Below are 24,800 nucleotides of genomic sequence, written 5' to 3' on the forward strand. Positions count from 1 at the left end.
GGTAAACAAAACGCGAAACAAGGACTCGTTGAGCTCTGGTAACGTGTGTGCAAAAGTGCATAAGTGAGTCGGACTTGGCTGGCAGCGGCTTAAAGTCTCCGCCAAAGGAAACGCTAAAAACTGGCACGCATTTGAATGCTGCCGCTCATTAGGAAGTGGGTGGGGATGTGGGCGTTGGGTGGTGGCTGGTGGGCAGGTGCTCGCCAGGTGGACATGGTAAAGAAATGCTAATGTCGCTCTTGCCGCTGCTACTGCTTTTCTGCTGCCTGGCACAAAAACCCGTTTTTTGATGCCTGCTCTAAAAATGGCAAAGCACTTGGCAAAAAAGCAAAAGGAAATAAAAGAGAAAAGCTTGGCTTTTTTGTGGAACGATGGCAAAAATACTCTTTAATAGGTATAAGTCGAGTTGTATTCTTCCATCTACAACATCTACCAAAATAAATATTTCTAATAATGGCGCAAATAAAATAGTTGTATCATTTTATTATATAACAATGTTTTCATTTAGTTTCTCTTTTTTTCAGTTAGTAAAATGGGCTTTTGGTAGGTCTTTTAAGGTAGAAAAATAAATTTATTTTATTTTTAGTAAAGAGTAAGGCTTTGTAAAAAAATATTTAATTTTTCTAGAGATTCTAATAAGCCTTTCACAAGAGTATGAAAATGCAAGTTAAAAGAAAGGAAAGCAGGCAGAAAGAGTAAAAAACTAAGTAGTGCAAATTTTGAGTGTGTTTGTATGCAGAGTAAATGCAAGTCAGCTGCTGGTGTGTGTGTTTGTGTGCGTTTCTTTGGGCTGTGGCACCTTATGTTGACATTAAAAAACAGCAGACAACCCCCACCCCTTGGAAGCAAACTTGGCTCTGACTTTAAACTGAAAGCAAGAGTCACTGGAATTCTGAAAAAGGGGATGTATGCTTTAAATGCCAAAAGGATAGCAACAATTGCCATACCAAATCACACTTTTTACTGCACTTTCTCTGGCAGTCCAATGTTTTTTTGTACTATTTCTACCATTGTATTCCTGTTCGAGGGGAAGCCAATAAATCACCGACGACCATTAAGCCGCCTTGCTACACATGCGCTAATCTACTCTGGCCCAAACCCACACACACATGTGAAATATTTTCATAAACAACATAAAACTCTACCAAATGGCAGTTATTAATCAAAGTAATGTGCGCTTACCTCCACTGTACAGCCGCATATACATATATGAAAATCTATATGTGCCTGAGCGACACATTTTTCAAACATATCAAGTGCAGTTTTCGGCCCATCCGTGGCTTAGTTTTAGTGAATTTCCAGGTGGATTTAATGGCACTTGTTCAGTCGCATTGCTTTTTATGGCTACTCATCAAGCATTTTGCGTAATAACTAAGTAATAATAGAAAAATACACAACAAGCTTGTCAGAGAATTTATTTGTGTCACCGCGCCTGACACTGACAGAAAGTTTAGACAGCTCTAGCCATCAAATAAAAACGAATTAAAAGTCTAGAGTCTTGAAATGACAAACAATCAACTGGTGAAGGTAATCCACTTAATCCTCCCAGTTGGACATTTAATTTATTATTTTTTCTCAGTGTATTATTTGCTCTCCTTTGAATGAGTGACCGACCACCCGTTGCTATTAAATTAATGTGCGCTCATATACGCACACAAAAGCTAATTTCAGCGCTTGATTAAGTTGAAGTCGTTAAAAGCGGCCAAGTGCCGCACGCTGCGTATGAGTAATGTGGCTGTGCGTCTGTGTGTTGGTCTAAGTGGCCCCCTGCCCCACCGGCAATTGCACCACTGTGGTGGCTAGTCAACAAGCCCCACCAGCTAACTAAATTAGAGGTTCTATGGATAGATTATAACGGGCACTCTAAGCCACTTGATGGATAATTTCAGTCATAACGAGTACGTAGTCAATCTTGAGAAAATGGGGAAAGGGATTTATAAGTATTAGATACGGAACGTAGATTTATAGATTTTTATAAAGAAAGAATTTTAGTTAGGGGTTCATTTCAACAACAGGCCATTACAATTACAATGGGTTTGGGAACTTAAATCCAACTCTTTATATTCCCGTTTCAATTTATATATTTTATAATAATTTAAACCTTATATTCCCTATTTTTCAGGATCTCCCCCGCCGACTGTCATCTGGCTGATGAATGGGCAGCTGCAGAACAGCGTTGTCGATTACACATACGACGGCGCCATCAACAGCAAGCTGGTGGTTCGCAACCTGTCAAGAATCCACCAGCATGCGGTCTACACCTGCCAGGCCAGCAATTTCCACAAGAAATATGTGGCCACCAACATAACCATCGAGCTCTACCGTGAGTATAAGACCGTGCCTTTTGGAAAATAAAATAATCTGCATAAATAGTACACATTGGTTCTTGGGATTTTATTTAAAGCTTTATTTTCCCCTTCACATTTTCAGTTGCCCAGATTTAGGCCTTCTGTTTCATTGGGCGCCTTCTGACTTTCCAGTTTATTATTAAAAAAATGCAAAACTGTTCCAGCATTGAAGCGATTTAAAACGACCCAAATATGGTGCTAAAAGCGTTTTGCCAAACAATTTATTTATTTATTGTATATATTTCACTCTTTTCTGATCCTGATTGTGTGCTCTTGCTTTTGTTGTTCGGTTTTAAGCATTGCGATAAAAGTTTTAACAAATAGCTGCGCAGATAAAAACGAACCAACCAGTCGACGTCCCAAAAAAATAAACTAAGGAAAAGCCCAGAGAGGCTGAGCAGGAAAAAAAAATAGATAATAAAATGGCTTATGCAAATATAACAAAATGCAAACGGCAACAGCAGTAACATTGCATACGATACCCACCCACCAAAAAAATATACAGCGAATAGGGAAAACAGAAATTCCAGTGCGTAACTTATCCTACCTACCGTGCCCTCTGACCTGGCACATATTGTGAACCCAACATCATATCGAACTGACCGTGTTTTCATTTCTTTTTTTTTTTTTGAAAATATAGAAGTTGCGTTCAGGTTAGTGGACTGTGCATGACCCGAATGGATTTATTATTTTGTGACAATTTTTTAAATGCCCTTTTTCCATGCTCTTTACGAGCAGGGGCTGTGCAAATTGTTAAATTGAATTAAATTGTTGCCAATTTCGAGTGCCCGAGTGCGAGTGTGAGTGGTTAAGAGATTTTTGTCCGGAAAAGCTGTTTGCAAAAAATATATTCGTTGTGACAAAAATGTATTTGCAAATTCTATCAGCTTTTTTAGGATGAAGAACCATTGAACATATGGTTTTCAAGGCATATAAATCTTCTAATAAAATGTGTATGATTTAATCCGGAAGCATGGAACCTAGTTTGATTATACTTGGTATCTTAGTTTTCATCTCTGCGAATCATGTTTTCGATCAAATTAAGTCCATTTAGCTACCCACTTTTCGTCGAACCTCAAGATTCCGTCTACCTCATAATGTTCTCCATCCACCAAGATACAATATTTTTTGGTTCCTTGGTTATTAGGCCCATGGCATTGCGCTAACAGCCAAAGATTGGCCATAGAATTTTATGGCACTTTGGCGCGTCTGTCATGGCTCTCAAAACGCCAAAGCAATTGGACGTCAATTCCTACTTAGGAGGCTCCCATTTCACGGAAAATAATGTCGAAATGTTCCAGCAACAGCAGCTGGTGATGCGCATATTTGATATTATTGCCCTGAGTTTCGGAAAATGTTGGTGAAAGCATAAGAATATGTCGCACTTGCGGGAACATAAAAGTTAACACGCCCATAAGAAAGGCCCAAGATGGGGCGGTGGAATGTCGCTAACTTGGTCAATTAATGTGGCCACAGTTTCGTACTACGATTAACAAATGACCTTGAAAAGAAGGGAGAAGTGGTGGTCTTCTAACCAGGTTTTTCCACTTTTCCTCTACAGGAATTATGTTGTTTTCATTCTGCTTTGCGTGTAATGACAGAACGGGAGCATGGGAAACGGGCCAGTTGAATAATAAGTACGACCTTAATTAGTTAATTTTATGGCCACTAACAATTAGATTACGCCCGTCACGTCACGACACTCGGTCCCCCACCCAAAACAATTATGAGAGTTCCCCATTAGCACACAATTTAAGGCCCCAAAAGGGTTGGTCGAATTCGAAATGCAATACTTAATTGAATTAAATTTTGATTGTAGCTTGGGTTCAGATCAATCACCAATTTCACCTGATTGCTGTGCAATCAAAAATGAATAAGCCAAACACTTTAAAATTTTGAGTGAAAAATAAGCTGACGATAAAATTAAACTTTCCTTTCGTTTTGAGTTTGACCTCTGCAGATTTCGCTCTTCAAATCTTTAACAATTTAATGGATCTGTTTGCATAATTGGTCGCCATTCAATCCTTGGGGCCTGGTCCTCTATGCTCGCTGGTGTAGTGCGTTTAATTAAACATTTAAATGGTTTGCAATGCAAATGTGCATAATTAATTTAATTACAATAAAGCGTTGCTGCAGCAGCAACAACAACCGCATGGAAACCTGTTCAATGCCTATAAAAACATAAAAAAAAGCGGAATAATATTGTAATGTATGCAGGAGAAAAAAACTGTAAACGGCATTGAAATAAATAAAATTGTAGATAGTTGCCATGCATCTCCCTTTGGTTTTCCATTTTTATTATCGCATTTGGGCTTTACTGAAATGTCACGCCTTTAAATTAACGCATAAAATGCGCGGCCAACCGCAGCAAATGTAACAACAACGGAAAAAAGTAACAACAGTTGGCTTAACTCGTTAAATTGCAGGAAATATGTTAAAGGCATCTGGAAAATGATACCCTCTAATCGGTTTATTTTCTTACACAAAGTAAGACAGAATATTGTGAATAAGATTACTTCACCAAAGGCTTCGAAGTGCGAACCTTTAAATCGGTAAAATCGTATACAAACAATAATGGCCCTGCCAATATTATTTCCACAGAATAGTTCGCCGCATTGCAATAATTTTCCAATTGAAAACCAAAGAGCGTAATTCATAATTTCCTACAAAAGCAGCAAAGCGCAAAAAAACTAGAGGCGAGGAGCACAAAAACAATTGCAATGACAACGATAACGATGGGAAATTGTGTAATGCTGATAATGAACCTGGACTCTAAAGCTCTACGTGACCATATTTGGGTGGCTGAAAAAAAATATGTTTGTTATTGTTTATTTGTTTGGACCATTTTCAATTTTGTGGGTAAACAAATTGCTGTCAACATGAATATTAACAAATATTCAAATTACATAAATGTAATTGCATGAATATTTATTGGCTGAAATTTAATGCGTTGTTTGTGATCTAGCAATCTGACTATGGCCTATGCCAATTGGCCATATGCCCATTGGTTTATTAAACAGTCATCCATCGCGATTCGGAAATTACGCTTTTCCCGTCAGGCTTTTTAAGGTCTTCGCTTCGATAAATTTGCCCAATCAGAACAAACGAACCACCTATAAAAGGAGATTTTTGCAATTATAATTGTTACCCATAATGATTAACTTTTGATTAAGTATTCGTTGTTTTTCTGCGAAAACAAATATTTAATTATATTGGAAATATGGACGAAATTGCTGATGCCTTCATATTGGTTGCCTTTCGTATCGGTTCCTTTGCCTTTTCCGCCTGACATTTATCATTTCATATTATGTGTCCCTTTATGGAAAACAGAAATATTTGCTGCCCTATGCTCGATATTGTTGCATTTCCCCGGTTGTTCTTGTTGCAGTTCCCGTTGCTGGTGGCAATCGTAATTTGTTGCAATTAATTTTAATTGCATTGCCTGTCATTTCCATTTCGATTTCGATTTTTCACACACAATTTGAATAAATCAACAAAAAGCTGCTGTCGCACCAAACAAAATACAGGAATACAGAAAGCGAAAAACAAAGCCAGAAAAGTGTGCAAGGGGGGTATGGGCAAGAGTAAAAACCAACCTTAAATGACATTTAAGCAAATAAATTAACGATGGAAATTAATGCGCGTTCATAAACAAACTGTTTGCATTGCAGTGCGGCCTCTTCTGGTGGAAATCAGCTTCAACAATCAGCCGATGTCAGCGGATCGAAAATACGAGATCGAGTGCCAGGCGATCGGATCAAGACCCCCGGCCAAAATCACCTGGTGGATGGGCAACCTCGAGCTGCATGGCCACAGTCAGAAGGTATATTTAAATAAGGTAAATCAGATTTTGCATAATTTAAATCTTATGTATTTTCCAAGGTCTCTGAGGACGGCAATGTGAGCACTTCGGTGCTTTCGATCACACCCACCAGAGAAGATCATGGCAAGGCATTATCCTGCCGGGCAACCAATGAACTCGTTCGCAATGGCATTCGCGAAACGGCTATGAAGTTGAATGTTTTCTGTAAGTATATCAACGAACCACAAGAGAAATATATTTTTAATAAATAATTCAATCGATACTGAAACGTTTTAATTACGCTTATTAAGAAAGCCATTAAACGAATTAAACAATACGGTCGACATATACATTCATAATGAAAATATTGCAAACAGCCTGCAATTAAAATAAGGATTAAAGGGAAAAATATTTAATATAAATGTTTTATTGACCAGAAGTCTAATGCTTATTTTATTATTCTAATGTAAAAGTGACATTTTTAGAATTACCATGCATTTTTCAAATGATTTAAAATACTGTGCATATTAAATTATAATTTCTTTGTTATTCAATTGAGGTCACCTATGTATATAATTCCCCTTTTAGGCTTAAAACGAATCATAACCATTGGCAGTGCTTGTTCCCCCCAAATATTCTGTGTACCAGGAACAAGCGGCCCATTCCGCTTTAATAACACCCCCGTTTGACATATGGCTCTGCTTTATGAGTGCCCCATAAACCATCGATGGCCCCTCGTTCTGGTTCTCGTGCGATCCCATAAACTATGTCAACCGCTTATCGCCCATGTCCTTTGGGGAATCAATACTGTTTTGCATACCAATGCCATAGTGACATAACAGGCGGGAGGCGCGATTTCCGAACCCCGTTCCGAATATCGGCGGGCTTTACATAATACATTCAATTCTTTTTTTGCGTTCGGCAGGCTCGTATGTCAAACGTTTGTTTTATGGCCCGCGTCAACAATGTGCGGCTAGGGGGTAAAGTTTGTTAATAAAATTTCTATGGCAAAATATTAAAAACAAGCGCGCGCGACCAAGGAAGTTGTGCACACACACTATACGACAAGCCGGAAAAGCTCACTTTAAGCCAGGCCCAGAACCCACACCCACACACCACACACACATATGCGCGGATAACCCTTAATGTTTCAATAGTCCTGGGCCCTCGTGTCCTCATCTTCTGGGCTGTGACGACAGCGTCTTGGGCAAACAGTTGCCACGTCTATTATCTAAAAAGCTTGCCGCCTCGTTGTTCCCCAATGTCATTGAAACTTTTACTCCTTTCGGGGGCTGCCGAGATGATGGGGCTGCTTCCCCGGTTTGCTGCAGATGCTGCACTGAGAAAAACGTAGCTCTGGAATAAGAATACAACATTTTACAATAAGAAAATATCTTATAAAAATATTTTTGATGTTTATATCATTATACCAATGTTAAGCAAGGGATCTAAAATTCTTCTTTAAAATGCATTTCGAAATTACAGAAAAAATCCATAGCCAGATGGTTCCAATTCATTGTAGACTTAGCTTAAAAAATTAAATAATATTATTTAAGCCCCAGACTTTTCTCTCAGTGCTGGCCCGTCTTGTGCGAAAGCGTAGGGCGCAGCTTCTGCGCGAGCGCTGATATAAAAAATTAGAAAACAATTTCAATTTCCATGCTCATTTACATGTTTATAGCGTGCTTAAAATATTTTGGTCCCCCTCCGTTTTCCTTCTCCTGACACTTCCTGAGATTTCATATTTCCCGCCCGACTTTCCTCGTTTCAACGCGAAGATTTTGTGTCTTTTTTAAGCGCGTTCTTTGTTTGCCTCCTGCGACGGGGGTAAATTGAAAAGTTGATGCAATGTCGGCTGCCGCCAGAGATGAGATGGGGCAGGTTCAAGTTGACGCAGCCAATAATTTTCTCATTATATTACATCACATTTAGCCGGGGCCATAAAAAAGTTATCTCTAATATCTTAATCAGAGAGCCTCAGAGCCGGCAAACCTCTTATTTTCCACACAATCAACTCAGGTTAGGCTTCCGAAAATTAAATCAACGGAAAAAGTCAGGCCTACAAAAATTAAAGTCATATCCGCAATAAACTTAATGACGAGGCAAATTTTTGTTTTCAAGTAACCATGATCTGGTTGAAAAGCAGTTTGAGAATAGAAAGGTACAATTCTTTTATTATTTATGGAAGTAAAAATGTAATAAAGGTTTGTTGTAAAACCTGCCCTCTTTAAAATAAAATAAGTAAAAGCTATTTTTAATGGAGTCTAACAGTGTTCCAACAAATAATTCCTAAAATTTGTCCGTAAAAAAAAATATAAACATCCAATTGCATTGAAAATGTATTGCAAACTTTTCGATATAACTAAACTCAAAACGGATTGGAAAATAGGGAGCCTGAAATAAGCTTTCAGCCCGATGCAATTTATATGGCTAGAGAGGCTAGTGGAATCAATTTAAGGACTGCTAACGAGAACTGGTTCAACTTAGGGCAATAGACAATGACAGGCTCCACCCACACTCGTGTGCAAACACCCACACACTGGCAGGCACACACAGATACACAGATCCTTCCAATTGCAACTGCAGCTGCAACATAATGTGGCACTGGCACTCAAAAGTCGTTACGTTAAGCTGCAGCTACGACTGGGATGGGCTTGCTTTGGTTTTTCCACTCGTTTTCGGGACACTCTGGACCCCACAAAGGATCGGGAAGGGGGTCACCGAGATGGAGGACCATAAAATGCATTAGCCAGACGTAGTTGGCCAGCTTGGCCAGTGACAGTTATTACCACTTAAGCCCATCCTAACCGCAACAGTGTGGCCTGCCAGCCACTTGGAACTTCCTTCGGGGGATATCTCACTGTCATTATGCAGTTGAAAAAATACAAGGCGTTTATGGAGTAAGATTATCTTGGGTTTTTAATTACGTGATTTAATTAAGGATTTGTACAGGTCTATATGATTTTTATGGTATTAAAAGGTTTTGTTTTTTACACGTTTCAACATTTTAAAATATTTTATATTTAAAACATTTTAGCATAAAATCAACCTTAAATACCGAAATGCTATATTTTACGTTTATACTAAACATTGATTTAATTGACTTAAAATTTAAAATAATTTTTTCAAAAATCCTTCTTCCTTATATTTTAAGCCTTCAAATTTTTCCTAAGTGAACATCCTTTATTTCCCTTGTCCTTTCGTTTCTGTTTAGTTTTCTATGCCGGCTTAAAGTCATCGCTAATGAACTTGTTGAGCGGGAAAAAGACAGGCACACCGAGCGGGAAAGAGCGATGCTGGGGCAGTGGGAAAAGTCTTTAAATTATGCAAACTGCTTTGACTCGTTCTTCCTGTCCCCATTGTCCTTGCCACCCCTTCACCTACCAACCCCCACCCTCCCCCTTCATTTGGTTTACGTTCATTCTCTTTCCACTTCCGAGATGGTGTGTGTTAAAGCACTTTTCATTTTCATTAACAAGTCTTTGCAAAAGACGAAATCGGCTTAAAGAAACTTGCTTATAGAACGTGCCACCCCAGAAAGTAGAAAAGAAAAAGGCAGCAGCGCTAAGCAGACAGAGACAAAGAAGACACAAGACCAAAACTACGAGAGCAGGGAAAGTTGCCAAAAACAATGTGCAAAATAATAATAAACAAGTGGAAGGTGGCTAAGAGCCGAGGGGCAGGGCCAAGATACATAGATAGAATAGATAGAGGGCGGATACGAAGCGACACTAATCACGGATAAGTCCGGATTAACCCCCTTTTTCCACCCATTTCTTGCCTTTCTTGGGCTCGAGCCGAAGGATTGTCCAAAACAGCAAATTACGTTTGATGGACACTCCTCCGAGCGCATCCCAATCCAGGTCTAAGTCCCTGCCTTAGTCAAATGAATACAATGCTCATCCAGTGTTTTTTTTGCTTTCCCCCACCACCACTTTCTTTGCAGTCATACCCACCTTGCAGCTGGACCTGGGCTCCAATCTAAATCCGGAGGATATCGAGGAGGGCGATGATGTCTACTTCGAGTGCAAAGTGCATGCAAATCCGGCTGCTTATAAAGTTGTATGGAAGCATAATGTAAGTGAGCAAACAAAAAACTTTTCTTGACTTGCAATATTTATGAAGAGCCCTTCCGAAATGGAAGAGCACTCTTTATTGAGACAGATACAAAAGGCGGAGGAGAAAGAGAATGGTCTTAAGTGTAAAGTAAACTTTTGGCAAAAAAATACCTTTTAGTGCCATATAAAATATATTATTTTCGGCCCTTGCGAAACTTCGACACATAAACATCTTCAGATGCACAGAAAAAAATATATAACAAATGTTTCGATGGTAAAATAATAATATCATATAAAATATATTGTTCAACTTTTAGGTTTGGTGAACCATACATTCATATTTAGTTTTCAATAAAATATAACAATATGTATTTTAATGATTTACTTACAAATTTGATTATAATTTTTCTCCATCCCCTGACCTTCAAACATACTTCAAATGTTGCACTCAAGGCAATTGAGCGTACAACTGCCGAACTTCCGGCAATTCCCAAGACATTGGCGTGGTTCTCCCACACACGAGAGCCTTTCTCCGGCTGGGTAAATTATTATGAAACCGAAATTAAGTGGTCATTTTTACTGAATTATTGGCCAATTATTTTAAGGCAATTGACTCAAGTGGCTGGCATGAGAGACAGGGCGTGGGATCAGGGGGAAAATGAACTTCGGGAGTCCAAGTACAAGTACAAGTTTAGAAGGCAAATCATTTGTTTATTAGTGGCAGCACGAGGAACTCGAACCACGGCAACAAGAATGGCTGCCAAATAAATGTTATTCAATGCCGAACAAGAAACGAATCAAGTGTATGAATAATATGAATGCTAATTGAATTCATTCACAATGAAGTACATGACCAAACAAAGAGCTAAGCTAAACAACGGCAACAGCAAAGCCAACAACTTAGTCATAACTTTTACCGAAAACAACAATAAGCAAATACAAATACTCGAAGACGACCAAAAACTTTTTGGTAGTAGGAGTGGGCAAACGAGGGATATTTAGTACAAAGGAACTTCCACAAGACATTTGCCCAGGGAACAGGGTAGGTAGATAAAAACTTTATATGAAATAATAATTTGCCCGAGAGAGAGACAATGGGATGGTTTCATTCGAGTGCTGATTCCATTACAATCCATCTTACAACGAAACAGAATGCTAATTATACGGGGGATAGAGACGAGATGGAGAAAGTGAAAGGTAGAGAGAGATGGGAAAGGGAAAGGGGCAATCAATGGGCTTTAGAAGTCAATGTTAAATGCAAATCAGCTGACAGCAGAAATGGTCGAAATCGAAACTCGTATACCCTAGGAGAACTTAAAGGGATCTTAAGCAATAGAAACAAAAACTATTTAGCTACCACTTTAACTGAAGGTTAAACTTATTAAAGTATTTTATTCTTATATAAGAAATCTGAAACCCTTATGCTACTCAAAATCAATCCTATTTTGTTAGGAGGTTTAAGCCTTAGTAAACCAACTTTGCGAGACACAGCGTATGTATGACTGGCTAACAAGCCAGAAGCCGTTAGTTAGTTAGTTGGCAATCGTCACTTACATTTACCCAGCTCAGCGTGAAATCCCCCACACATTCCGCCATCGCACTTTTCCCTCTTAGCCGAGTGTCATAACAATAAAAGTTCACTGCGGCAGTACAAAAATGGAAATGAAATGGATACGAAACTAAGCCAGCAAACGCGCACACACCCGGGAAAATAGTGGCGAAAAGGGCTCAGAGGTTAGACAGACAGCCACACTTGGTCGAGCTGTGCACATGGCGTATGCGTAATGAGTTCAAGGCCAAGCGGAAAATTGCAAATGACTTGGGCCAAAGTGGCGAAGGCGAAGAAGCCAAGTCGGGCGTTCAGTAAAAGTCAATTGTTAATTGGCAACAGCAACGGCAAAGGCAACGGCGACAGTGCAACCTGCAAATGCAATTAAAAGTCAAATCAAGTTAAATCAACTCGGTTGCAGCCAGTTAGCAAGTAAATTAATTATACCCGTTACTCGTAGAGTAAAAGGGTATACTAGATTCGTCGGAAAGTATGTAACAGGCAGAAGGAAGCGTTTCCGACCCCATAAAGTATATATATTCTTGATCAGGATCACTAGCCGAGTCGATCTAGCCATGTCCGTCTGTCCGTCTGTCCGTCTGTCCGTCTGTCCGTCTGTCCGGATGAACGCTGAGATCTCGGAAACTATGAGAGCTAGGCTATTGAGATTTGGCGAGCAGATTCCTGAGCTTCTTACGCAGCGCAAGTTTGTTTCAGTAGAGTGCCACGCCCACTCTAACGCCCACAAACCGCCCAAAACTGTGGCTCCTACAGTTTTGATGTTAGATAGAAAATTTTAACTGAAATGTATTAGTCTTGTCCATACCTATCGATTGACCCAAAAAAATTTTTTCTACGCCCACTCTAACGCCCACAAACCTCCCAAGAAAAAAAGCTATGACGTCAGAGCCAGACAGTGCGAAATGTTTTTACGCGTGTATGTGTGTGTATGTAAATAGTTGCCGGCCGAACTTAGCGGCAAAGAGAAAAGCACTGCCGGCGCTCAGAGAGAGCAAAGTGCGCGGCTAACTTATTCTATTGAACAATGAATTTGTCACGCCTACCCTGACGCACACAACGCTTAAATCTGTCTTCCGCCGGTAGGTGGCGCATTTAAATCTCGCTTTGCTGCTTGCATATCTCCATTTCCCTTTGGTCGGTTAAGCTGAGTAACGGGTATCTGATAGTCGAGGTACTCGACTATAGCGTTCTCCCTTGTTTTTGTTTTGCCACCACATCGATTCGGTTTGCATTGAAACCATTCTTCTTCGCCGAACAGCCGCAGGGCCAAAGTGGAGCGCTGGCAACTTGTCTTCGTCTGTTATTATTCAATTAGACAAGCTGACAATTAACGACGAGCTGGCAAATTAAATTAACAATTAGTTTTATTAAACTTGCACACACACACACACACTCGAGCTGGGGTGAAAGTTCTTGTCTGTGCGTGCGAGTAAAAGTTTTCACATGTTCATTAACAACAACAAGCCAAAGAAGGAGCAGAACTTTGATGGAAACGTTGCCAGAGCAACCGGCTATGCGCTATATATGGCTCCGAATGAATCCGAATTCTGTTGGCAGTAAAACTTATTTGGCCCACACACTCGCATTTATCTGAGTGGCTTCAGGAACCGCAGAAATAGCAAACATAGCCGGAAAATTTGATTAGAGAACAAAGTCGGTGGAAACGACTTTAGAGTTTTGCAGCAACTTGAGCATAAATATTTACATAGTTCCACAAGGCAAACGGCAATGGTTGGTTGGTCGGACCATAAAGGCAGTTCGAAATTTGCATTGATTTAAATAAATGTTTTCATTCTGTATTTTAAATTCTCAACAGCCGAGTTTCGGGTTAACGCACCTTCATATTTCCAATCAAATGAATTTGATAATTGAAGAATAATATATTAAGTTAAATGCTTTGATTACTGGTTTCAATTCAAAGTTTTGCAAATATATTATTTAGTTCAATATATACATTTTAGCCTCTGTTTAATTCTGTCCTTTAGAAATCTGTGAGAAAATGTATCACAAATAAGTTTCACCCTTTTAATATTCCGAATTAGAAAACTATCTAAGGCATTTATTTAAGAATTACTAAGCATTTTAAGAAATTAATCCCGAAAATGAACTATCTGCTAAAATAAGGAACAACGAGCGGATAGATGTGTTTGAGCTAATTTAAAATTCCCAAGATCAACTTTAAAGAAGAGCAGGCGTGCAAAAAGCGCCCAGGGAAGGACTAAACCAAATCAACTCAATCAGGCCGAGCCATCAGATAAATTACGGACACTAATTGGGTATTTATAGTCGGAACAAACATCAGTGACAGACGAACAGAAGAGGGCGGCCTGGATTGGATTGTGGCCCGAAGTCCATGGCCCGTGGCTCTTGGCGCTTGAGGAGTGGCTGGCAAACAAGTCGAAAACACGGCCGAGAGACAGACAAACAGAAATGGCAACGCATAAAATGCGCCATTAGCATTGAGGGGCACTAAAGGGTTGTGCAGACATCATCAAGTCAGCGGGAAGTGGGTGGCTATTGCGGGGGGTGGCGACCTCGAACGGGCGTTGGTGGGTGGCGGGCGGAAATTCTGCAGCGGATGTGCCCCGAACTATTTGAAATAATCCCCAACGCCCACTCAGGCGTAACGGCTCTGCAGGCCTACCTTCTTTTCAGCCTTCTATTTGCCTTTGTTTACACTTTTTGGTTAGTCTCCTTTTATTTTTTTTTTGACTGCCACAACCTTGAACTTTATTTACTTTTCGTATATGCATGGCGACATTTTTATTTGTTTTATGACAACAAGGTCGCTGAGCCAGGCCACAGTTCGTTCCCTTTCCCATTTGGGCTATTTAAGTAGACCCTGCGGGAATTGAGGCTGTGCGGAAAAGCGAGCAGGGCTCTTTCCCGGGGTTTGGGGGCCACACTACGCCTCTGGGGCTCTTCTGCTCTTTAAGGATCTTTAAACAAGTCGAGGGAAATGCTAATGGCGACAGGGCATTGCGTATGTAATGGATACAACTGTATCTGCAATCTGGATTCCGATAGCACTGACACTTGGCCAATAGTATCAATCATTCCGCAACAATGCCAATGGAATTCAATAGCCGAAATGTGAATAGTGAGCAAATATTTTCGTGACCCGGCATTCACCGTATGTCTAACCATCTAAATAATTATTTACATCTGCACAATGGAAAGGGCACACACCAGAGGTTACCAAACAAAAGACGCGGCATGCTATTCCCAGGATCCACTATCCCTCCCCAATGCATTCGACTATGAACTTTGGCCCCGCCATCTCATCTTCTCTTCTGTCCAACCCTCCTTAGTTATCCTCTGGCTATTATGTACACTTTAAACTATTACAAGTAGTTATCTGGGTTGTAAAACTTTTTTTATAAATTTATAAGGCATTTTAAAAGGCACTAGTTCTGTTTTTAGAAATTAAACATAGAGGACTGCATTGACAAGTACTTTATATCCATATGGTTCGTTATATTTATTTCAAATTCAACTCCGTTTTTCTCCAATGTTTTTGTAAAATGTTCATTATGCTTAGAACCTTTTTTCAAGTGTATTCAAAAGCACTATTATCCAAGTGTTGGGTTGCCTGCCGGCTGCATTGTTTCTATTTATTTGCTCACACATCCAGATATAGGCATCTCAGTATGGATGTGTGCTAAGGTCGTCGAGGCTTTGTTCGGCTGGCTCTGGCTTTTTGACTTTTGTCGACCATATTTATATACATTTTTATTCGTATTTCTATTTATTTCAATGCTTTCATTGTTGCCGCCCCATTCCCTTCGCACCCGCCGCTTGTTTGTTTGCTGAGCTCGGGCAAAGTGCGAATTTGTTTTGCTGCTAAATGGCACAAGGCTCTGGGGAAATGCGTCAAAATGTTGTCGAGTGCCGGCCTGTTGGGGAAAAGGCTACAAAACCAAAAAGGCGAACATCGGGCTTCAAGCATTATTTCAAAATGAGAGCGAAAGTGCGGAAAAGGCGGCCAGAAGGTCAAGCCTCTGTAGGCATTTGGGCGTGAAGGCAAGACCTGTATGGTGGGCGTGGCAAGTTGTGTGTTTAAGGGAAAACTTAAAGTAAATATCGGCTGATTTTTCAGTATTGATGCCAAGCACGTAGCCGTCCAGGGCGCAGCTCCCTAATGAAGCTGCGGGGCAAACTCACTGATGCGCGCATTTATGAGTGCTTTCCGGGGGCGAAAAGTGTGCAGATGGGTGACCTTGTATCCCAGGACTATGAGTGAATAGCATCGATCTTTTTGGAGAAAAGTTCTGGTCTTTCTAGATTTTTAAAGATATACAATTTTAATCTCTTATTTTTGATTTAAGATTCTATGATTTTCTATATGCATTTAAAATATATACATACATAGTAAAAATTCTTTATAAAATGCAATTTTAAGCTCATAAGGTTATTTTCCTAGAATTCCTAAGCTCTTGGCATATACCTCATCAGGGTTATGAAAAGCTCATACTCAGTCAGCTTAGTGGAGAGGTATAAAGGTATCAGCTGGTTACGAAATGAATAAAATCTAATTAGCCTTCTCTCTCTCCAACTATCCGTTTATCTCCCATTTACGTACATATATGTTTCTGGACCTCTTTTAATTATGACTAATCCCGCCAATTGCAGCACCAAATCATCCAGCACAACCAGCGAGCAGGCGTCATTGTGAGCAGCGGCGACCTGGCCCTCCAGGGTGTCACCCGTCACCAGGCCGGGAACTACACCTGCACCGCCTCGAATGTGGAGGGCGACGGGGACTCCAATGTGGTCGAGCTGAAAGTGATGTGTGAGTATCGCATTGAGTGGGCATGGGGATATTTTCCCGGAATATGTTGATTTGTGGCAGAGCCGCACACATGCCATTGTGCGCCGCGCATTGTTGTGTTGACTGACCCATAAAAACGCTCTCGAACCGCTGCGTTCGGGCCATTAACGAATGCCTCGGCGGAGGCTTAAATAGAAAATCCAATTGCGGCCCACAACCGCCCACTCGAATCCTTCTTCTCTGCTCTGGTGCTGCTCCTTCTGATGCTGCTGTTTGGATTCTCGAGTGGACCTTTGACACACAAAAACGAGCATTATTGAGTGTTCGAGTATGGCCAGAGATGAGGATGGATGGCAAACAACGGGGGGGGGGGTGACCCATGAACGGGGAACTCCCGGCATTGTGCGCTCGTGCGGGCCTCTTGCAGTTTTATTGCGTATACGCCCCATTATTGTGCCCTGCTTGAATGCTCCTTTGTGTGCCGCTGAGCCGAAAAGTGGTTGTGGAAAAGGAGTAAGGCTTATTCACAAACACCAATCTCTCGCTTCGAACTTTGGTGCCACAATACGTATAGAAGGACTTTTTACTGTCTTAGTAGGGAGCATTTCAAACACGAATGGAATATACAAACTATCAGAACTGTACTAAAATTTAAATTATAATTTGCATGTTTTGTTAATCTAAAAAACTAATAATGTAAAATTATATTTCCCTGACGAAGTTTTTTTTTATCATATCTTTAGAAAATTGTACATTTTGTAAATTGTTTTACGAGTCGCAAACTGCCAAAATAACTGTGCTAAGAGGTACCTATGCAAAACCTTCCCTTAAGTATATGCCTTAAACTGTTTGGGCCTTCAGCTTAAGTTTGTTGTGAGGCTTCCCAGCTCTAAGGACAGGACCGCAAATCTTCTGCTCAATTTGTGCAGGATTCCTGAACTTGGCCCTGTCTCGAGTCAAACTTTGGTTAATTAGTTTGCCTTTTTCGAGCAATTTAGCAGGCCAGAGATGCTTCTATTCATTTTCGCCACCCGGACTTTTAACCATTCCTTCTGTTGTTGTGGCCTTAAGCCTTGGTTTTTCCGGTGCTATTTCCCTTTTATCACTTCCACTCCCACTTTTTTTATTCCAAGCTGGCCGGGCTTTTGTTTTAAGCAAAGCTTCCGCTGGCCACAAAACCCAGTGTCCAACTGGCAGCGCTTCCTCGCCGACCAACCCCTCTTTTTGTCCCAGTGTATTCCCAAGCTCCCCAAGCAGAGCTAAAAATTTGTTTACGACTTGCCCAGTTTGGCGTGCAATATCGACAGTTGTCAAATGGCACAATAAATTCGCCACTTGCAACTTGCAACTTGCAACTTTAGCAACTTTCGTGGCTGTGGCAAGAGACAGTTGAAAGATTTTCGCCGGCCAAGGATTAGAAAATTGAATATTCCCTGGTCGGCTCAACTCAGCTTTTCCTTGCATTTCTCCTTGCTGTGGCTGAAAGTTTTCGCTGTTCAAAGTTTTCCTTCATTCAACTCTTCTTTTCAGAGTCTCATAAAATTGTATGAATTTTGAACGGAGGAATTCAAGGAGGTCTTAGCTGGCGCAGAAAATAGTTTATTTAAGTTTATATTTTTTAAAATTATTACTTAACAAATAAAAAGTGCTGTTAGTTTGGAAGGCTAGAAAAATTAAATTTAATAAAATGAAAATCCAATTTCTGTCGCTTTAATTTCATTAGATTTTTCTAAAAGATTCGAAATGGTATTTAAGTCCTTCAAAATTACCTCTTTTCTTCCGGGTTTTGTTGATCCATCCTTCTCGATTTGGTGGATTTTCGGCATCTGTTTTCTGTTCGCAGCTTTTTGTTCAGCTTGTTTGGCTGCTTGAATGGCCGACAATGGAGCTGGGGCGAACACACAGAAGGGTAAACTTTTCCACTTCCCAGCGATTTCTGAGCCAGTGAAGAGGCAGGCCAAAACAAAGAAGCCTCCGCTCAGAGTTTGATGCGATTATTGATTCCCAGCTGCAGATGCAAACAGCAGAATGCACTACAGCCAACTTTTGATTCGATCTCCGCACTCACCGACCGTTTTCCCCGCCTTTTGCCTTACAGATAAGCCAATTTGCCGGCCCGATCAAAAGAAAATCTATGGAGTGGCACGGAACGAGGCGGCCGAAATAGTGTGCGAAGTGGATGCCTTTCCGCCGCCGGAGAACTTCAAGTGGTCCTTCAACAACACGGCGGAGACCTTCGACATGCCGCAGAGCGGTTTCCGGCCCCATTCCGCCCAGGGATCCACCCTCACCTACACGCCCGTTAAGGTAAGTTTCGAAAGTCCGGAGGAGTCGAAATAGTCGCCTGGGAACCGACAAATGTCGGCGGGATCGAGGTCTGCAGATGCGTGACCCATTCGTCAGTTTAAATACTAAGCACGTCAGACATTCGATTCATTCCTGGTGGAAGCATGCGGCTCCCTGATAAATTTTTCAGTTCATATTTTGCCGCACTCGCCTTTAATGTGAAATTGTTATTGACACATTTGACATTTTGGCTGGTGGCCATACTGAGGGAAAAATTGCCAGGGAGAGTACAAGGAAATTTATTAAAACTAAGAAAAATTGTCTTCAATGCTTCTGTTCTATAAACCTTTGTATTTGTTATTTAGAGATTGAAAATGTTTGACTAATGAATTGTGGAATAGGAACGATCTCAAAACATAATGAATTCCATTTTAAATTTCAAATCCTTCATATTTATTCATAGAGCAACGTTATTTTTTCAGTGCAGGGTAGCTACCGTTGAACTCCACGGGGGCTGTCTGTTATTGAATAGCAAAAATTTTAATTAATAGGCGGGTCACATGGTTGTTGCCATTTATTTTGGCCTGTGTGCGTGTCATGTTGTCAGCTAGCAACAGGGGAAGTAAAGTGGAGCAAAGTCCTTCCTGATAGAGACAACAGCAAGCCATTCGGGGCAGTCGAGCGATTTTAATTAAAAATTCTATTAGCACTGCTTTCTAATTAAAAATCCAATAGCAGCAGCGCCACCACCCCATCAACATCACCATCACCACCATCATCATCATCATCCTCAACAACACCATTGAATGTCAAAGGTTATTGAGGAGAAAAACAAAAAAGCTAGCACAAAAGAGCAGGAAAATTATTGGAAGTAAATGCCATTGACTTTAATAGTTATCATCATTGGCCAAAATGAAGAGGATAAAGCTAAGCACTTTCCCCTTGGCCAGTCTCTCTGGCAACATTTCCGCATTAATAGCCCCAATGGCCAACAGCTATTGCGATTGCAGTTTTTGGAGCTCCTCCCCAGCAATTGGCCAAGCAAATTGGCCATCAATGAGCTGCACTCGCATCAATGTCCGAATCGTTGGGATTTCGGTTTTTGCATTTGATATCCCCATTTCCCCATGTCAGTCTCTCGACAGCAGATGGTGCTTTGGCTGATGTGTAAATTTTTACGGTCAGCCAAAACATAGTTGCCAGTGAAGCTGTCCATCGGAATTAGAAGCTCCAAAAAAGGAATTTTACCAGTTGACTTCAAATCAAGTGGTGTGAAGGAGAGTTTAGAAATGTAGTGTTTTGGGGACTTTGTATTTAATTTTTATAAGATAAATATCCTAACTATCCTTTGGTAAGCCTGGTTGTATCATCAAATATAAAACATACAAAAACTATAATTTAATGACAAAAGCTAAGGAGGAATAATATATTTTCTTTAACTTCTGAATAATTTAAAGTTGGTTTTATGGTATACAAAGTTTTCTTTAAAAATCTCTGCAACATTGGAGCACTTTTTCGGGATCTTGAAGGCCAGGCCAAATTCCAGCCAGAGATTTCTCTTGGCTGGATTTTGCCCATCAGCCAGTCGCCACCTACATTTCCGCTTGGCTGTCTGACCACAAACGTGTTAAGTTTTTCGGACTGGGCTTGTGGTCGCTTGTAAGCCAACATGGCTGCCATTATGCGATGACAGTGGAGGAGTTGCAACGGGATGCTGTAAATGGCATTGGCCAGAAATGGCAGGGGAAAGGGGGTTTCCAGGGGGGTGCTGAGAAGAGGCACTCAACACAGTTGTTCAAGTTGTATGGCACCCAGTTGGTTTGGTTTGGTTTGGTTTAGGGTTTCGGGTCCTTCGCTCCGTCTGGTTTTTCTAGCTGACCCAGTTTAAAATGTTGCGGCTCCTTCTGCAGTTTTCCGTGCTTTTCCGTCTCTTTTACGTATTTTTCCTTTATTTTCTCCCCCCCTTTTTTTTGGGTATGGAACTAATCAAACTGGCGGCGACAACCTCGGCTTATATTTCAGCGATCAAACGAACGAATTTCGAGGCAGTCAAACGGCATTCAAATGAGTTCCGCTCACAAACACTCGTCCATCGCACTGATTGGACACAGATACAGACACACACACACACACACACACAGACTTACCCCCCACCGACTCACACAGACATAAATCATTTAGCTCAATTGAATATGAAAAATCCCTTCCGTTCTGTTGTCATATATGCTGTTTCCGGTTTCCGCCAACCGCAGCTCAAACGTCGTCGTCACAGTTTGGTTGGGATTTTTCTTTTCGGCATTCCCCACAATTTCTTTTTACTTTTTTTTGCGATTTGCTCAAAGGCAGCCAACAGCTCATTAATTTTGTTTTGTGCATGGGCATTTCTCTTTCTCCATTTCCCCACATTTTTTCTCAATACCATTGCTATTTTCTATGTGTGAGCAGAGCAATTTTTGCAAGGCTTTCATGTCAAGCAATTTCCGCTGCTGACATATAAATTTCTCAAATATTTCACAAAAATAAATTTCGGTCTCTCGGTTTTTTGGGGCACAGCTCTACCGCTCCACCGCTTCACCGCTCTGGGTCTCTGTGTGAACCCCAGTGCAAGAAACTCATTAAAATGTCACTTAAATGTTTAAATTTTTAATTAAAATGCATAAATAATAATGACAGACTTGACTTGAAACGAAATGCACAGAATGCAATGCCTAAAAATAGCATTTTGTCCTCTTTAGAGCCCTTAAACACACAGATACACAGGGAAAATATCAAGTATACGTACATATATTTTATATATTTTGTTTTCGTTTCTACGGCATATCTGGTTGCTGCTTCTGCTGCTGCTGCTGCAACAATATTTACACTTTTGCTGGCGCAACATTAGAACAATATAAACAAAATGAAATAATCATAATAAATAGAGGGGCATAAATTCAAAGGCCCCAGGGACTAGAAATTATCAAGGATTGTCGGCCCGGGCGATGACAGTTGCAAATAGAAAAAGCAGAGCGTGCTGTGCATCTCCCACATTGATTGTTACTTAAAATGCCAGGCAATTGTGTGCGAGTTGGCTTTGGTTTTGTTCTGGCTTTGTGCTTTTGGTCCTGGCAGCTCCATTATTATATTGCCGTAGTCGTATACTATGGTTCATAGTAGCTCTTAGCCACTTTCCCTTTTGGCCCGTCGGTGTTGATGCGCAGTGTTGGCAGCTGCCAACTTGGCGCCTTTGTGCCAACACTTTTGCCACACACACAACAAAAACTGCTAAGGCCATTACACACCAGGCAAACACACACATATAGCAACCTATTTTAATTTTCATAAATTTGTCATAAATTTGCATAAGCACTGTTGCTTAAATTAAGAGTCAAAGGCTACAAAATATTTGCAATTTATTTTCGTCTTCGTAGGCAGTTAGACAAAACTGTTTATTCACAAAGAAAGTTTCGGGGCTTTAACTTCGTTTTAATGTCGCTTTAAGGAGCATTTATTTATTTTAATAGTTATTTTCCATCCTATTATTCAATTGGTACTAATGTCACAATCAAAATGGCAGAGATAAATGGAAATAATTTGAGAAAACATGTCTTAAATAAATAATTGAGCATTGAAATAGAGTAAAATAATTGATTTTGATTATTTATTTAATAGGGATAATGGTAAATCGACTTCTTTTTTTTTCATTTTTAATTGGTATGAAATAAATAAAACAGGAAATTATTATGATTTCGTTTAATGGAGCTTAAAATAAATTGAAGGACTCGTATTTCACAAAGATACATTAATAAAAGTTAATTGGACATTTGTGGTTCGTGAACTTAATAAAGACCCTTGATTGCGATCTCCATCGATTTTTATTAGAAAGTATGCAATAGGCCATGTAATCAATCAGTGCTGCCAACGCACCAACTCTTTTTCTAGATGATTGGAGTTCCCATCAAGGAAAAGCCGAAAAACCCCTCACATTCCCCGATTTCCATAAATCTCGGCTTTTCCTCCAGGCTGTTGGCAAACTTTCCCTTTGGTGTGTTCCGTTTTTTTTTTTTTGTTTGTTACCCCTACTTTTCTTTTCCTGCCCTAATTAAAATGACAGCCACGCCCAGTTGCGAGTCGAAAAGATAGCAAAAGCAAAAAGAGAGGAGGTTGGAACGCGTGCGGACTGATAAATAAGCTGCAATTTGCGTTGACATTTCGCCGTGCACCCGAAAGTGATTTCAATTTTTAATGAGTCCCGGCCGCCTGAAGTTGATTAAGTGCGTTGATTCTGCTTTTCCCAGTCAACGGGAACGGAAATGGGAATGGGAACGGGCTCGGAAAATCGGAAATGGGTAAGGACAAAGGTAAACACGCCCCACAAAGAAACAATGATATGGAGATATCGATTGTTGGGGACGTGAGCGAATGGTCCACTAGTTTGGTGGGTGTGTGTGCACTTGACCGGAGACGAAGGATTTCATTAGCACAACATTTGACAAAATGCAAACAAATAAACAAGAGGCACAAACAATGGCCAAGACCGCAGGCGGCCACTTAGCACTGGGCTACAATGGGATAGACAGGCATTAGGGCCATGTTAACATGACTTCCTTCCTCGCCCACAATTCGCACGGATATACAGGCCACACATATATATCCGATGTGATGTGATGGCCGTGGGGCAGAACCACAAAATGCTTCATTTGTTTTTACTGTCAGGCATTTTTCCTTGCTTTTTCCGCCCTGCTCCTTGGCCTTTCTGCATTGACATGACATGAAATTATATTAATGAAAAACTTATTGACAGCTGCAATCAATCAGGGGCAAGTCTGACAACATACTGGCCCGTATCCATATTGATTTAATGAATTAAGTTCACATTGATGTCGAGCGCGGCTGCTTGAATTCCATTTAAATGTGTGTCCAAAAGATGAATTGAAGTAGCTGCACTGGCAGAAAATAGTATTTCCTTTTAGAATAAGATGTGATTAAAGTTTGCGATCCTATTTTTAGAGATTTTTAGATATTATTTGCTTAATAAAAATATATATAAGCAGTTAGTGATCCTATTTGTAGAGTCTTTCGTACAAAAGGAAAAATTATTATTTATTTAACAAGATTAAAAATAATTGATATAAACTTCAGAAGAGAATGGTTAAATGATACGGGGAATTATTTTGTTATTTCTAGATATTGAAAGACATTAGTATTATTTCAAACTGATATATAATTATCCCAATATGTTTTTGTGAAATTAAAAAAAAAACTCTTCAACGCTTTTCCTCGTGTGCCATCTATTTTAACCCATGTTCACCATTGAGTACTGACGAAACGCTGTCTCCTACGCCTTTTACAGGAAATGGACTTTGGCACCATCATGTGCTGGGCCGACAACAATGTGGGTCAGCAGAAGGAGCCCTGTGTGTTCCATTTGATCGCCGCTGGCAAACCGGAAGCGCCCACCAATTGTACGGTGGTCAATCAAACGTCCGACTCGCTGGAGGTTTATTGCATTGAAGGTGAGTTATATGGCCAGAACCAGCACACACACACACACTCCTCATACATAACGAACATACAATATATACATATACGTCAAATTGCTAGCCAATTTGTTGCCCTTTTTCATTCGGTTCGGTCTCTTTTCTTTTTTGTTTCTATAATTGCTGATGAGCCAATCAATGGTCGAAAAAGGCATTGGTCAATGGGGGAAGGGTGCAAGAGTGGTGGGGGAAGGGGAAGTGGAAGTGGGTGTTGCAAAGGGCCAAAAGGACCAAAAGGAGTGGTCATGTCCTGAGACTTCCTTTGCAGCATGGGCACGAGTGTGCGAGCGCTGTAACATGTATATGCTGAGTTTCCTGCAACGCTTTTCAGACTCATTTAAAATACATGAGCAACTTAAGTGCACTTTGGCAGCCATCTACGAGTATGTCTATCCACTCATACTCATACAGACACAGACACAGATACGGATACCGATTCGTATTCG

General features: G+C 40.5%; 1 protein-coding gene across 1 annotated transcript in view; it reads left to right on the forward strand.

Annotated features, from left to right (window-relative positions):
- LOC119561216 (hemicentin-1) overlaps positions 1-24,800 on the forward strand; it is a 90,386-nt gene that overhangs the window by 55,264 nt on the left and 10,322 nt on the right. The window contains exons 7-13 of the mRNA XM_037875047.1: positions 2,123-2,323; positions 6,020-6,171; positions 6,231-6,375; positions 10,097-10,227; positions 16,411-16,570; positions 18,648-18,856; positions 24,168-24,330. Coding sequence (XP_037730975.1) covers positions 2,123-2,323; positions 6,020-6,171; positions 6,231-6,375; positions 10,097-10,227; positions 16,411-16,570; positions 18,648-18,856; positions 24,168-24,330 — 1,161 coding nt within the window. The remainder of the gene's footprint in view (positions 1-2,122; positions 2,324-6,019; positions 6,172-6,230; positions 6,376-10,096; positions 10,228-16,410; positions 16,571-18,647; positions 18,857-24,167; positions 24,331-24,800) is intronic.

This window comes from Drosophila subpulchrella, chromosome 3R (genome assembly GCF_014743375.2).
Source record: "Drosophila subpulchrella strain 33 F10 #4 breed RU33 chromosome 3R, RU_Dsub_v1.1 Primary Assembly, whole genome shotgun sequence".
In the NCBI taxonomy this organism is placed as follows: Eukaryota; Metazoa; Arthropoda; class Insecta; order Diptera; family Drosophilidae; genus Drosophila; species Drosophila subpulchrella.